At 35.8% G+C, this 15,617-nt stretch overlaps 2 protein-coding genes across 3 annotated transcripts; both read right to left on the bottom strand.

The window, feature by feature from the left end:
* Window positions 1–34: 34 nt before the first annotated feature.
* Window positions 35–10,117, bottom strand: LOC307172333 (germ cell-specific gene 1-like protein). Its single transcript, XM_079894631.1, has 7 exons — window positions 9,791–10,117; window positions 7,223–7,534; window positions 4,974–5,153; window positions 3,858–3,905; window positions 3,593–3,745; window positions 3,330–3,441; window positions 35–2,380 (listed from the first exon to the last, which is right to left on the bottom strand). Exons 1-7 carry the CDS (start codon window positions 9,798–9,800, stop codon window positions 2,008–2,010), a joined length of 1,188 nt encoding a protein of 395 aa, XP_079750757.1. The 5' UTR covers window positions 9,801–10,117; the 3' UTR covers window positions 35–2,007.
* Window positions 10,091–14,918, bottom strand: atg12 (ATG12 autophagy related 12 homolog). 2 transcript variants are annotated; one of them, XM_079894634.1, is made up of 4 exons: window positions 14,762–14,918; window positions 13,515–13,651; window positions 11,291–11,353; window positions 10,091–10,633 (listed from the first exon to the last, which is right to left on the bottom strand). In XM_079894634.1, exons 1-4 carry the CDS (start codon window positions 14,862–14,864, stop codon window positions 10,574–10,576), a joined length of 363 nt encoding a protein of 120 aa, XP_079750760.1. In that variant the 5' UTR covers window positions 14,865–14,918; the 3' UTR covers window positions 10,091–10,573. The 2 variants fall into 2 exon arrangements, with proteins under 2 accessions (XP_079750760.1, XP_079750761.1); XM_079894635.1 differs by having other exon boundaries at window positions 10,414–10,633; window positions 14,586–14,902.
* Between the last annotated feature and the right edge of the window lie 699 nt (window positions 14,919–15,617).

Genomic DNA, 15,617 nt, shown 5'->3' with positions numbered 1-15,617 from the left:
TGCACCATTGACCAACAAAAACCTGGTCTAAAGTCAATGGCGCAGGATTTATTTATTTTTTGTTATTTAAAGGGCACATTAGTAATATGAGCCTAGGCGGGTGCACAATGTGCGTACACTCTGCTTATTACACACACAGGGCACAGCAGCACACAAACATGCAAAATATTACAAATAAAAGGATTACAGTGTAAAAGATTATTATTGTGTACATAAAGATATGGTGGAATCCGGCTCGTCCAGTAGATGGTCTGCTTGCACGCTTTAACGTTGCGCACGAGCAGATCCGTTTTTTCCTCTCTGGAGACGCGTTCAGTTTTTCCGCTTGCACATTCTGCCATGTAAGTATAGCGAATCGCCATGGCGCGCGCACAACTGGCTTTTAAAGGGAATGGGAGATGAGACTCTGATTGGTTTATTGCACGTTATGTCCAAAATACACCCATTACTCATTAAGAGACTAGGGACAACCCTTTTAGACCACGCCGACCATTTTTCCCGTCGTTAAACTAGCAAAAGTGAATTTCGACACGCCCTAAATGCACTTGTGCTGTGCACTTTAGACCATGCGCTTAGATCGTTAAAATAGGGCCCACTAACACAGGTGAAGGGAAGAAGATCAAGAGATAAGCAAATGCATAAAATAACGCGATCATCAATATTAAACAGCATATAAATCAAAACTGCTTAATGTTATATGAAATGCCGACCCATGACGAGCTATGACTGAGCAAGCATTAGGGGTGTTGATGGACTCGATCTACTCCATGTTTTGATCATCGTTCTGAATCCGATCCAGACGTAGTCTGACAAAATCACGATTTTCTCAGCTTTTTGCTCAAAATTTTCTTAATGAAACTTACCCACATTCAAGTATAAAAAAGAATGCATTAAGCTAGAATAAAGTGTTTTTTGGTTTGTTTGTTTGTTTAAAAGCAGAGGGTCTGTTCTTTCTTTTGATATATTACATGTTCAGATATTTATACAACAAAATATTCCAGGGGCCATGAAACTTGTGAATATACTTTTTTCAAAAACGCTGGCGGGGAAAGAGTTAATATAGGCTATCATTTTTACCTTTGTTTTGCCATATTGAACATTTGTGATAATGAACTTGAGCCGTTAGAAATACAAGGAACACAAAGAATGTCACATTGGACAACAGTGAATGTAAGTTACAATATCATTTACAGTATTGACTATACCATGCTCTACTCTCAGAAGTAGTAGAAAACCCCTTGACACAAATTGATGGTTGCAACAATTCCACATTTAGTAAATATTTCAAGCATTTTAGATTTTGTTAGTAATAATATTCTTTTAAGCAAGTCTGTACATTAGCCAGATGCTTTTCTGAGCAACAGAGTTATTCAATAACACAGATATAGCATAAAAGATTAGATATAACAGAACACATTTTTGTTTAAAATATAACAGATGAGATGCATAACTAAAAATAATACAGGCTTCGTGATCTGACACAATTTCAATGTAATCCACTCAAGAGTTTCATACCTTTCAATACATAAATAATATTTCTTGGAATTCTCACACTTGGAAATCCAATCACTGAATGATTTACACCTTTCTCCTTTCTCACATCTGCTGTGTGTCTACATACAGTATCTCTCACTCATACTGACTGAATTTCAGCCACACACATACCTAAACAAAATCATCTATAGGGACATTTTGCATAGACAATTTTTGCAAGTCAGTCAGTTAATCAGACAAACGAAACATACAAGGCCTTTGTTGTAAAAACTCTTTAAAGGTATATTTCACCCAAAATGCAAATTCTGACATCATTTACTCACACTATTGTCGTTCCAAACCCGCATGACTCAAAAGTAGATATTTTAAGATATGTTGCAGTGTTTTTTAATGGCAACCAAAACTATTTCATTACCAACATTCTTCAAAATATCTTCTTTTGTATTCCACAGACAAAATAAATGAATCGAGGTTTGGAACAACATGAGTTTGAGTAAATCATTTTTGGGTGAATCAGCAAGGAGAATCCATTCCTTTCATGGCCTCCTTCATCTCATCTATCTCTCTCTCGCAGTCCTCACACGTATCCGGTCTGCATCCCCCAACCAGTACCAGGGTTGGCACATCTTCCTCTTGCACCATTCTCATGCTCCCATTGGATGCCCACACAGAGTCCATCATCCCATTCGGGCACTGTAACAGGCCACTGACGGAGTAGAGCCCGCCCCCTGGGACCACCTCATCGTAGGATGGAGCGTGGGTTGTAGCGCGGGCCTCTTCTAATCGAAGTCTCTGGCGGTGATGCATCTCAATGACTGTTTTGGTGTAAGAATTAAGGGTCATAACCGCAGCACCCATGCAGCAGCTGAAAGACACCCATGCCAACCTTGGAGTTGAGAAGTGAGAGAAAGGACCATGCAAAAGAAAGAGGGAGATTAACAAAGATCTAGACAGGATTTACAGGCTTTTGTCAACAATCAGTGAACTATTTCTCAAAAATATCTAATTTTTGACATTCAAGTGGCATTTAACATCATGGACAAACCAGGGCACAACATGTCTTCTATATTTGGATATATACTGTATGTATATCATAGCTTTGACGTTCCATAAAGTTGAACGATATTTGATATCTATGGCAAAGGGGAAGCGAAAAAAATCTTTACAAATATTATATTATATTATATATTTGTATAGTTACATCATGTTACTATTATTTGGATATTTTTAAATAAATGGTGATGTTTAAATTATGACAGAATTTTCATTCACTATGAACATTTTAAAGGCTTTGTTAAAGTGATGGAATCATAAACAAATCTTTGAACACATTCAATTAATTTCACTGATTAAATACATAGAAGCAACCTATTAATTCCATGAACTGAGAAAAATTCCTAAACATTTGTATGTTTCTAAAGTTTATTCCTGACCTGGGCCTGCTTCGCTATTTTTTTTTTTATTGCTGCAAATTGTAAACTATATTATCGCAAAGTATATTCAACTTTATATCTGCTCACATACAGTACACTCAAATAAAGCAATATATACTACATAAATAGCAAATCCCGACTGCTTGATTGCTAGTATCCTTGTAAAACATCAACTATATTAGGCGATCACCCAGCTCTAATCTGCTAAATGCAACTAAAAGGCATGAAAATACTTAAGATATGATAACATCATGATTTCCTGTAAAGCTGCTTTGAAACAATATATATTGTAAAAAGTGCTATAAAAATAAATTTGACTATACTTAAAATTCAAACTACACTTTTAATCGGATCCCAACCCAATCAAAATGAGATATTGTGTAAACATGCAAGTGTACTCACGCAAATGACCAACCGTAGTCCCAGGTCTGAGGTCTCCAGTCTTTGGGCCCAACAATCACAGTCAGCTGAAATACGGTGGTGTACATCATATGAGCCACCATCCCTAACAGTCCTGAAAGATAGAACTAGAGGGAATTAGGACAATATAAGATTGTCTGGTATCTAGACAATGTAATGCAAATGATCAAAATATAATTCAATATAATATAATCACCAAAAACTGCAATACCCAAATGTACCACAAGAGAGAAGCAATCTCTTACCTGAGAGCACAGTGCACATGGCTGCAAAAGCGTTGATTTTGAGCGCATGCATTTCTTTATGAGCACACAAAACTTCCACCCACATGAGTAGGAACCCTATCCCCAACAAACTGATGTACATGAACTCAGCAATCATTGACAACCACAGAACACCTGCAGCAGGCACAGAGGAACACATGCATGGTACACTTATATGAGCATATACTGTACAAAGAGAGGGAGACTTATATAATTTCATGAACACACACATGCACTGCACTCTCACCATGAGTCTCTCCAGGAGTAAGATCTAAGAACCGGCGACATCGTTCTCCTGTAATGTAGCAGAATGAACAAGTATACCAATGAAATCCAATGTCTGACACACAACAATACAATTATTTTAATGACATATAAAGCATTTTAAAATGGGTGTGCCATTTTGGTTTTTACCATTTCTTTGACACAAATTTGGCACTAATTTTTCAAAACTCAAGACATTAAACTCCCAACCAATGATCAAAATACACATTTTTCATTCATTGCAATGATCTAACTGTCAATTAACACAACTGCTCAAAATGATAAGTAATTGCTGCATTACTACATAAAGGCATAGCTTTATGAAAATTTATGAACATTCCACGTTATGATCAGAAGGTTTCTGGATAATGAAATCCACTTATACCAATTACTGTGGAACATGAACCAACTGGTCTACATTATTTTGGATGTAATACTTCATCACAATTCTTTTTCAGACACGGTTTCTATGGTCCCATGTTCCACTTTTCCATACCATGTTTTCAGATTTGACATTACTGTGCAGGCCCTTGTTGAGAATCCAAAAAAGGGGGGTGAAAAAATGTTTTGAACATTAGATAGCCCGTTACAAGTGATTGTTTTGTGTCTAGATTTTGAAAAATGCCATCAAGGTCTTGAAATTAGTATTAAAGTTATTTAAATAATAATAATAATAATTTGTAAAAAAAAAAAAAAAAAAAGTCATTTACCCTCATGTCGCTCAAAACCCCTATGACTTTCTTTCCTCCATAAAACACAAAATAAAACATTTGGCAGAATGTTCATCCAGCTCTTCCATAAACTCATGCACTATTGCAAGTCTTCTAAAGATTTGAAAAAAAAAAAAATGCATTGCTGCATCTCTGAAATCTTGTACACATTTGGATAAATTCAAACATAGCGCAAACTCTGCATTCAGTTTCATTTTACGGGAAAGAGCAGTGTGAAAGTCCAGCCTAACATCTCCTTCTGTGGTCCATAAACAGAATGACATAATCGACATTGTGACTTGACGGTGAGTAGATCATTTTAGGGTGAGAGAATTTCCATTTTTGGGCGAACTACCCCTTTGATGTCTCTCGATGAGACTTTTTCTTACCATCAGCGTGTTTTTCACAAGACTCCCAAAATCCTGTGTGGAAATATCTGAAGGTGTACTTGTCTTCTCCCGTCTCCCAAATGTAGTGAACTGCGTTGGCCAATTGCCTTTGACGAATCCTAGCTAGTTCCTCCCTTCGCTTTGGTGGTAAAGTGCCCCGTGGATCTGGGGTGGGGCTTTCTGAAAAGAAAGAAAAAAGACAACCAATTAGCCTGTTAGTTACTTAAATACGTGCACTGTAACTTTTCACTGCTTGTATCACTCCGCCTGTCTGTGTTCCAGAATCCAGACAGTCTGTCAGTCACATTGGAGATTATCCATTGACTCTTTCTACAGACTACATTATTACACCAGTAGGTGGCGACCATCAGATTACTTTTTAAAAGTAACTAAAGTAATGCATTACTTTTAAATTTACAACAAAATATCTTGGTTACTTTTTCAAATAAGTAACACAAGTTCCTTCCCAAATCAGGACTAATGTGCAGGGGTGCGTTCTCCGAAACTACCTTAACGCTACGTCGTTCTTAAGTTGTACCTTAAGAAGTACCTTATCGTTAATACGTGGTTTCCGAAACCTTCTTAGTTAAGTATACCTTCTGTAAGTCATACATTCGTAAGGTTGGTCTGGAGCGCTCTTAGCTATACCTTATCGCTGCTGACGGTTCATACCGCTAGTGGCCACCACTACGCAAAAAGCTTTTTTACATCGCAGTTTAATTACACATAGAAAATTGATTATGAACATTTAATATAAAATCTGATTTAGTATTAAAATTACATTTTTACTTTACTTTAAAATTTTACACATAAAATACTTAAGTTGTTATAGCCTACACCCAGTGTATGGAAGTGTTTTCATTAATAAAGTTTCCATACACTAATGGTTGTTAGTTTTTTTAATTACTATCCTAAGGCACATCAGCTGGCGAACTATTTGACAGAAAAGGCTTAGGAGTCTATATAAAGAAAGATGAGTTGCACAAACTTTATAGCTATGGCAGCGAGACAGCGAGTACTTGTTTTAAATCAAAGACGGCGCCGTCCGCGGAGCCAGTTAGTGTATGTCAACTACATGGCTGGTGGATAATCAGCATACGTTGTGGAGAACATTAACACACTTATGGCCGTGAGGGTTTGGGATTGCACACTTGCTAAATTATAAACACATAGGACTACTCATATTTATTTCTGCATGTACATATTTCAATGAGCCCGATAAATGCAGTTTGTACTATTTCTAAAACACTTCTTTATAAAGAACATTGTTTTCTCAATACTTTACCTATACCGCTGTGAAGGAAAGAGCGCACAATCGATCATCGAGGCATCGATATCAACCTATTCAGCGCCTCCACCATGGACAGCGCCTGCTAAGGTCGAACTTAAGAAGGTTTACCTTAAGCAACATCCTAAGGTATAGTTCGGAGAACACACGTAGGAAAGGTATACCTGTAGTTAAGGTGTACCTTTTGAGTCTTCGTAGCGCGCTAAGAGACAACGTTATCGGAGAACGCACCCCAGAGCTGTTGTGTGCGCCATAAACATAGTTATTGTAGTTCTAGACTAAATGTGAGCATGTGTTTACTCATCGCACTTGCATAAAGACAGACTGAGTATTCCTCAAAATAAATAAAACAACAGCGAAATCAAAACTCAGAATATTACGCAAACCAGCGATAAATAAATGTGTAAAAAACACAAATATATTTTATGTATTTAATCTCACTTTATAAACCAGTGTCTTTGCTGCTGACCTTCCATGATACAACTGAATTAAGAAAAGCATCACATTTGTGTTTAATTTTGTTTTTATTGCTGAAATGAACTGTTTGTTTCAGCTCGCCCTACTGTACAGCCGCGAATTTGTATTTCCTTCATCCTGAGGCTTATTCATTTCACTTTTGGTGCGAAAGGGCCTTTACATTTGCCAAAAATATAACTTTTTTTTTGTTTATGAATGAGTCATTGAATCATTCACTCAACCAATTCATTCAAAACACTGGCTCATTCATTCAGGAGCGAAAAACTACTGTTGCTTGGAGATACTTTCATTTAATTTGGGACTATTTATGTTGATGGGTCAAATATGCAGAACAATATTGTCTCTAAAAAGTAAGTTACTCAGTCATAACTTCTTGTAATATCACACTCTCAATAGTTATGTTGGTCTGAATATCAGCACGATTGTGATTTATCACACCGGTAAAATCAAACCAGAAGATTAAGGTGCATGTGATATATCATACCTGTAGTGTAAGGCTCACTATTGTTCTGGCCGCAGTTCTTCATCTTGACAGGTGAAAGGCAGAGAGGTTTGACCACCTTGTGCGTTCCTTCACACCAGTAAGACGTGCAGAAAGCCAGCACAGATAAAGCAAGGGCAAGGGAGGTCAGGAAAAGAGAGAGCAGGGAGCGAGAACGCCTGGACATGTGGTCCAACATGCTACCCAGAGGTAAGGAAGGACAAACAGGGATGCCAGTGTCCACGCACAAAAAAATCTTTTGGGATGAGAATGAAATTGAGAAAATTATATAAAGCAGAAATGAGAAAGAGATCCCTGTGGCAGATGGTAGGATAAATGAAGATGTGGATTTATTAAAGGAGAGGGTCAGATAAGGAAAGAAAAAACAGGGGTATGCATTTAAACTTTGTTCTTGGCAGGTTTATTAACCAAAGCAACAAATGAAAAAAATCTTGAAGAGTTCTAAAAGACAGATTGCATTAACTACACAGACACATCTTACTACTTTAGCACTATGTGTTATGGTTTGGCATTATGGATTTTGTTAGCTAACAGATTTATTATTTGTTTGATATTTTTATATGAAATAATTTATTATTATTTTCTATCGCCAAATTCTGTAACGCAAATCACTTCATGTCATAATTTTGTTTTTTAAAGAATTCTTAAAATATTAAAATATTTTTTATATTAGTTGATCTGTTATGTTGCTTTGAAAACCAAAGGCAAATAAATGTACTAATTACTTCTTCCAATATGAATCATATACATTTCTTCTCATAGGGTTATACCCCTTGCAGAATATGTAAGATGTTAATAATTATAATAAAATAAGAGGGATCATAAAAAATTGCATGCACTGTTTCACATTAGAGTCAAAATAATCACTTAATTTACACAAATGAACCAGTTCAAAAGTTTACATAATACTGTGTGTTGTTACCTGGATGATCAACAATTTTATGTTTTGATAGTAGTTCATGAGTTGTTGTCAGGAGCAGTTAAACTGCCCAATGTTCTAGTGTTATTTTATTGAGATACTATTACAGTTTTTTTTTTTATATATTATTATGTTTATATTTTTCATTTCATTTAAAGTTTTGTTTAATTTTAAGTCATTTTGTTGTGTTTTTGTCATTTTTATAAGTTTTTATACATTTTTATTTCATTTTTAGTTTATTTTGTTCTTTAAACTAAATGAAAATGAGAAATGTTGCAGCTAGATGAGATAAAATACGTTTGTTTAAACTTTATTTTATTTTAGTTGTTTGTTTTATTTTAAGTAACAAACATGTCTGTTTAATGGTTTTAGTTTTAGTTAGTTAGTTACAATAATAATCATGCACTGTTCTTCAGAAAAATCTAATTATTTTGTTATAGCATCTTCTGCTTTCCAGCAGAGACTGTATGATTTTGAGATCCATCTTTTCACACTGAGGACAATTGAGGAACTTACAACTATTACAAAAGGTACAAACATTCACTGATGTTCAAGGCAGCACCATGATGTATTAGGAACCTATAGGGTGTATTTTTCTTATTTAGTTTAAAGATCATTTCATTTAGTACTGCACTTCAGAGACTACATAAGACATACTTCCCAGAATACAAAATAATCTAATTCAAAAAGTTTACACCCCCTGCACCATTTTGAACATCAGTGAATATTTGCACCTTTTGTAATAGTTGTGTAGTTCCTCAGTTGTTCCTCGGTGTGAAAAGATAGATCTCAAAATCATACAGTAACTGTTGGAAAGGGTTCAAATATGCAGAAGAATGTGCAGGACCTGAAGAACAGTGGGAAGTTTTACAGCCTGTTATGTTTATTCAGAACAGTATTAAAAAAAACATGCAATTTTGCAAATTTTGCACAAGGGGTATGTAAATTTATGAGCAGAACTGTAATTTAAAGGTAAAACATGTTTATGAAATGCAGAATAAATGATACGGAACTATTTCTGATATTCCCTAACGCATCATCCAGTCTAACACTGAATGGGATTAAAAATGAGAAAAGGAAAGAGAGGGAATTCAAAGGATTACGTTTGAAGTTACGTGATGAAATTATTAGTTAAGCTCTTGCATTAAGTCTAACTTTACTTGTAATCCTCTAATAATCTGTTTTAATCTGTTTGGGCTTTGTAGGTGTGCATGTTTTTTTTTTATTATGCTTTTAAGGATTCCTATGCATTATTTTTATCCTTAAACTCACATTAAACTTGAGCTATACGAGCATGTAACATAAAAACTATAGTTTAATATATCTGAATAAACCAGACTACATTATAGATTACATCAACAAAACTCATTTTCAAGTCAGATCAACTAAAAACAGTTCTTTAAGGCAACATTTGCACATTTTACAGAAAAACAGATCCTAAATGTAATTTTATTTTAATGTGTTTGTAAGCGATACAAAAAGCATTATGTGTGCTAATCAAAAGAAATGCTTGAATCATTCATTTATTGTTTAAGAGTAGTACCAGTTATATCTGCAGTATCGAGAATTAAACGTAGCTATATTTCACAAGAAAATCAACATTATTCTGCATTAAAAAAGCTGATTTTTACCTGTGCACATTAATCTTCTTACATCATGTCCATCGTAATAATTCCCCCCTGTTTCGATCCATTCATTTTCATCGTTTTCTTCCTTCTGTGCAGTTGTTAAACAACTCTTTGGTTCAGCATGCAGTTTCCCTCCTTACCCTTCTGCGATTATTTCTGCTTTTCCCCTTTTTTGGTACAATCCTGCCCAAATCTCCTCCTTTTCCTGCCTTTCCTTGGAAATTGGTGTCACACTCTACCAAGAGCATCCATAATCCCTCTTCAGTCCATCTGTTAGAGCCATCTCCATCTTTCTATCCTGTCTTCTTTTACATCACTCCATCCCACCCTTTTTAAACAACCCCCTGTCCCACCTGTTCTTCACACCCCTCTGTGTCTCCACCGGCCCTTACGTGACCGGTTGTGTCCTGGGGCATTACCCACCCCTCCTGTAAAAAGTAATCACTCTGTACTACTGAGAATCACATATTGTCCTTGTCCCTGTAAATCACTTCAACACGAGCTTAAATATAAAAAACATTCATCAGAATTTGTTGCTCAAGGTATTTGGTGTTCTTATGATTTCCACCTATTCCTCCCACCTCCACTGCGCTTTAAAAAAGTCCCAAGAGATGATGCATTGTTTTATAATATTATTTACACTTTATTATTTACAAAAAAAAAACAAGACATGAAAAATGTATACGTTATAAAAACAATGATGATGCGTATGGGATGTTTTTGTTACTGTATGTGTACAGATGTATAAATGAAAGGCGGAAACGGGGAAAAAAGAGAGCTGCACGGTCATCCCCAGGCCTGGGACTTGCAGTAATGGAGAACTAGTTTCCCATCACTTCCAAAACACTGTAAAACAGAGTAGAAGAACAAGGTTTACCTATTAAATCAGAGAAACACATTGTTCCTTCACAGAAATCCCCACCAAAATTGCAATAACCTATTATATATTCATTATACAGTATTACACAGGTCATGTTAAAAACAGAAACTTGAAACTAGTCAGTTGCGTATAGAGGAGTGTTACGAGTTTCAGGTCTTCTGAATAATGCTGAATTTGTCAGCAAAACAATGTTAGATGTAATTACTGTAGTAATGACAGTAAATTATGCATAATTACATCCAACTAAACCAAACCATGCTTCTAATCCTAACCCTATAGTAAGTACCTGTTAATTGATATTACTCGATACTTCTTAAATGTATAATTACACTGTGACTAAGACACATTAAAATAAAGTGCAACCAAATGGACATCTGAAATGATTTCAGTCTACTTTCAATTTCCTTAAAAAGTCAGATGAGGGCAGAGTAGCATTGCACAACACACACACACACACACACACACACACACACACACACACACACACACACACACACACACACACACACACACACACACACACACACACACACACACACACACACACACACACACACACACACACACACACACACACACACAAACCATACCTCAAAAAGCACAACCACACACAAAAAACATACCTCAAAAAGCACACCCACTTCTTGGTCTGGTGATGGAGCAAATGACTGATTGACATAAATGAACTGGTGGAAGAGCAGAAAAATAAAGATCAAGCATTCAGTACAGAAGAGCAATACGAAAAAAACTAGTTCATCTCATAATTCTTTTTTCTGTTTGATTTCATGAGTAAAATTACTTTGATTATATATATATATATATATATATATTATTTATTAATAATAAGGTTAATACAAATGTATTTATTAAACATATTTATGAAAATAGACAACAGATATTTAACTTAACAAAATGTATTGTCTAGGAATGTAGATCTAAAGCAGTGGTTCTCAACCGAGGGCCAGGGCCCAATAGCACAGTGCATGGCAGCTCTAGTCCTGTAGTACCGCAGCACTGCACAGTTTAGAAAAAGCCACTTGAAGGCAAGCCTGCAACTTTAGGCGAAGAAGAAAAAAAAACACGGTACGCAGAAAAGGAGACAAGAGGCCTTTTTTTAATGGATGTCAATAAGAGAGGCTTCACTACGCTGAATAAACCGCTTTTGTGAGGAAATAGCTTATTTAATAAATCTTCAATGTGTTTTATGCCAAACAATACTTTTATTGGTAACCGTATGTAGATTTGACTATAATAGAAATGTTATTTTACAAGAGAAGGCAGAGTAGGGAATGTCACGACAGGTAGGACTCATATACGGCATTACCAACAGCAGATGTGTAGTTGTATTTAATAATTGTTGCGTAATATTGAGTGATATTGTATATTGTCTAAAGAAAATAAACAAAACATTTTTGTGGGTACAGTGTAATATCATATAGTTATAAATTCCTTTAATTGATTATTAAATTGTTTAATTAAGGTTTATACATAGTTTCCATGACAGAGTTTAATATAAATGTTTTCATTACTACAAGATGCCAGTTTGCTTCAATTTCAAATGATTATTAAACAGAAATCACAAACTATGCAAAAGCGGCAACCCTTCCGGCGCACTCAGTGTCCGAATTCACGGACTCGTTTTCTTTCACTCCCTCAAGTGAACTATATGGAGTAATGTAGGGAATAGTGAATGACGGTATAGGTGGCGATTTAAAACACAGCCCATCTCTGATTTAGACGTCTCCCTAATCAAACACGCCTGATTCAACTTATCAGCTCATTAGTAAAGACTCAAAGGGTGCGTCTCAATCAGCTCCCTAGCTCGTGAATCAGTATATCGTGTACACAAATCCGGCCGCTGGTAAGGACCCTGGTTCCGGCAACATGACTACATACCACATCAAAGTATAACATTGTATAATGTTGCAATCTTGCAACATTTCAGCTGAATATTAATAATAAATGCTAACTAGATGTGTTCACTTCCTGTCTAGTGATGTGCGTTTATGCTAACATAAATGTTCTATCACGTGTCATTATATTTATTGAGTTGGCTTGTGCGTTTTATGATTTGTGCTTCAGAAATGCGATGAATTTTCCAGTAAGGGAGCATCAATGCTCCCTGGTTTTTGCAGTGTATTGTGGGATTTTTAGGGGGCGAAGGTTTCAGTGCACTGAAAGGATTTTGCGATTGAGACAGCCCTTATAATGGCCGTCAAATATTGTGTTGGACAACAACGGGAAGCATACGAGTCAAAAAAGTTAAGCCCACTGCCCGAACATACTTCATTTTCTATGTTCCGTGTCCGCACAGCTTTCAGAAGTACACTAACTCAACAGGATGAGCGCAGACGGGCATGTTTGACACAATTGCTTTTCCAGACTCTACAGGATATCATAGGGCAGCACTGAGTCATGTCATATACAGGATGTTCACTCAGAGGGATAGAAGAAGAAAAGTAGCTTGCATGCAAAAGTAAAAAAATAAAATAAAAATAAAAACAACGGAGAATGATATACTGCTTTGTTTACTGTTCTTGCAACAGTAAGTTGTGTTGTATCGCTCTGTACAACAACTGTACAATATATGCACAGTTGCGTATTGCCACCTACTGGACTCTTCTGTCTCAACATTCACCTTGCGCATGTGCTGTTGTACGTGGACCCTCCTGATGGCGAAAATTATGTCTCAATATGAATATCTTTAAGAAGCTTTCAAACTGGGAAAAATTAGTGGTTGTGTTCTTTTGTTGATGGCACAGTGGTCTGGCAGAGGAGGGAGAGCCCACTCTGCCTTACACTGCTTTTTAATGAAGCCAGTTGGTCATGGTGGGGTGAATAACATACCAATTGTTCACTAGGCTCCAGTTTAAGAAAGCGTGAGATGAATTGAGCGAGTGACTGTACGGTCCTCCCTTTCTCCACGGACCATTTTTTGGTCTTCATGATGGGCGTATCACCGACAGCCTTCAACAGCACATCAACTGAAAGATAAAATGAGAGTAAAATAATTCACAACATACTCAGAAAATCTTTATGGACCATACTTATTAAGAAGCTGAAACTTATTATAGATTGCTCTTTTAACAGTGTACTTAAGTGTGTTACGAAACACGAAAATGTACTCTTAAAATGAACAAACACACAGTCCAACTTTACATTAAGTGTCATTAACTACTAGTAACTTTAACATGTATTATTTCTGTTTATTGTGTACATGCATTTTTTACATTGAACTTATATTTAAAAAAGAACATGCATGTAATTACAGCTGTAATTAATTTAATTACATCTATAATTAAACTGTTGAGTTTCCTTATCTCTTAAACCCACCCTTAAACAAAACCAGACCATCAAACCTGTACCAAACCTTACCAGTATCCCCCCTCAATAGAAGCTAAAGTGTTTTGCAATACAACATAAAAAACAATGAGTACATTGTACCTAAAAAGTATTTTTATGCAAGACATACATAGTAGCTAAAGCCACCTAATATAAAGTGACACCCAATAAAATGAACTGCATTTTTTCACAAGGGCCAGCCAATTACTGTTTGATGTCAAACTACTTTGTTTGTAAAAATTTAAAGCAAGTAAAGTAGAAATGTATAAGTTATATTAAAATGTATAAGTATATTACTCTGTTAATCAATAATGGTGCTAAAGGATCTGCAATAAAACATTATATAAATACAATAATAAGGTACGATATGGCCATAGTCTCCACAAAGGGGTTCCCAACGTCACAATAAATTGTGATTATAGTCCTCTGTATTATCTTGTCACCTGTTGTTTAATGATTCAACAAAAATGTTTTAGGGCATTCGCTTAATTAAAATAGCGATTATGCCTAATTTTCTTTAAAATCTTAACAAAAATACAACTCTTACAAACACTTTCATGGTAAAGAAGCACATGCCTGCTTGGCCAGCCATTGGCTGCCTACATACAAACGAGAAGTTCATTGGCTGGCAGAGCTATCAATCTTTGCGAAAACACGGAAGTAGCTCGCGGATGACCTGCCGAAATAAACACTGCAGCAGCGTTTAGAAATTAATTTATAACAGTTTCTCAGGTCATGTATATAACTCATACTCTTTTTCTTCTCATCCGATAATCCAGTGTGTTCAGTGACAGTTTGTTGTATCGAAGGTTCATCTTTTTGATTTTCTGTAGGAGATTCTGCGTTGTCAGACATCCTCCGACGTACACGGCTGGCAGCAACACTATAAGACTGCGCATGCGTGCTGAGCTGAGCTGAATTTTCAAATTAAAAGTCTCTGAGGGCGTTCTGTTTTTAAATAGGCTATCATACAACGTACATTTTATCTAGTTTATATAATTAGCATCCATTCAGTTTAGTAAATTAAATTCGTTTTAATTTAGTGCCAGCAGATTATAAGAAACCGTATTAATCCAACCACAAGATGGCAACATTTCCATAAGAATGGTTATAGATAGTTAAGAGTTAAGATAAGAACTCCTGGAAAGCTTTTTGTTAGTGTGTAGGTCTGACAAGTGATGAATAGATATTTATGCGTGCTGGTATTAAAGAGATCTACTGTGCTGCATTCATTGCACTTCAAATGTAAGTAGCCAACACTTCTTGACTCCACAGACATTTTTATCCCTTAACATTTTTTTACTCACAGTACAACACAAGGCAAGTATTCCATTCAAAAGATAGAGAATTCACAGGGGAGCAAATATAAATCCATGTATAAATAGGGCCTATTGTTCAGACTTATTTTGGCATTGTAAAGATAAAAATGGATTTTGTTTCATTCTTGAAAATGGATATTCTCTAATCCAGTGAACCACTCCTTCAGTAATGCTGGGTTTTATATGTGACCTCATGCACTGACAACACTTCCAGCCATTCATCATTGTATTAGTAACCCTAGTGATAGTGTGTGACATAAGCTGTGCTAAGAAAGAGGAAGTGATGTGA

This window comes from Squalius cephalus (assembly GCF_949319135.1).
Source record: "Squalius cephalus genome assembly, chromosome: 15".
Classification (NCBI taxonomy): domain Eukaryota; kingdom Metazoa; phylum Chordata; class Actinopteri; order Cypriniformes; family Leuciscidae; genus Squalius; species Squalius cephalus.
This window is presented reverse-complemented; position numbering and strand designations above follow the sequence as displayed.

Bases quoted from the DNA above. Each gene is read 5' to 3' on its own strand.
- atg12 (XM_079894634.1), bottom strand. From the start codon at position 14,864: ATGTCTGACAACGCAGAATCTCCTACAGAAAATCAAAAAGATGAACCT. The intron at 11,354-13,514 runs GTATGTTATTCA...CTCTTCCACCAG, and splicing joins TGGAGCCTAGTGAACAATTG to TTCATTTATGTCAATCAGTC. The intron at 10,634-11,290 runs GTATGTTTTTTG...TCTGTTTTACAG, and splicing joins AAGTGGGTGTGCTTTTTGAG to TGTTTTGGAAGTGATGGGAA.
- LOC307172333 (XM_079894631.1), bottom strand. The intron at 5,154-7,222 runs GTATGATATATC...CTTTCTTTTCAG, and splicing joins TAGTGAGCCTTACACTACAG to AAAGCCCCACCCCAGATCCA. The intron at 3,906-4,973 runs GTAAGAAAAAGT...GCTACATTACAG, and splicing joins TTGTGAAAAACACGCTGATG to GAGAACGATGTCGCCGGTTC.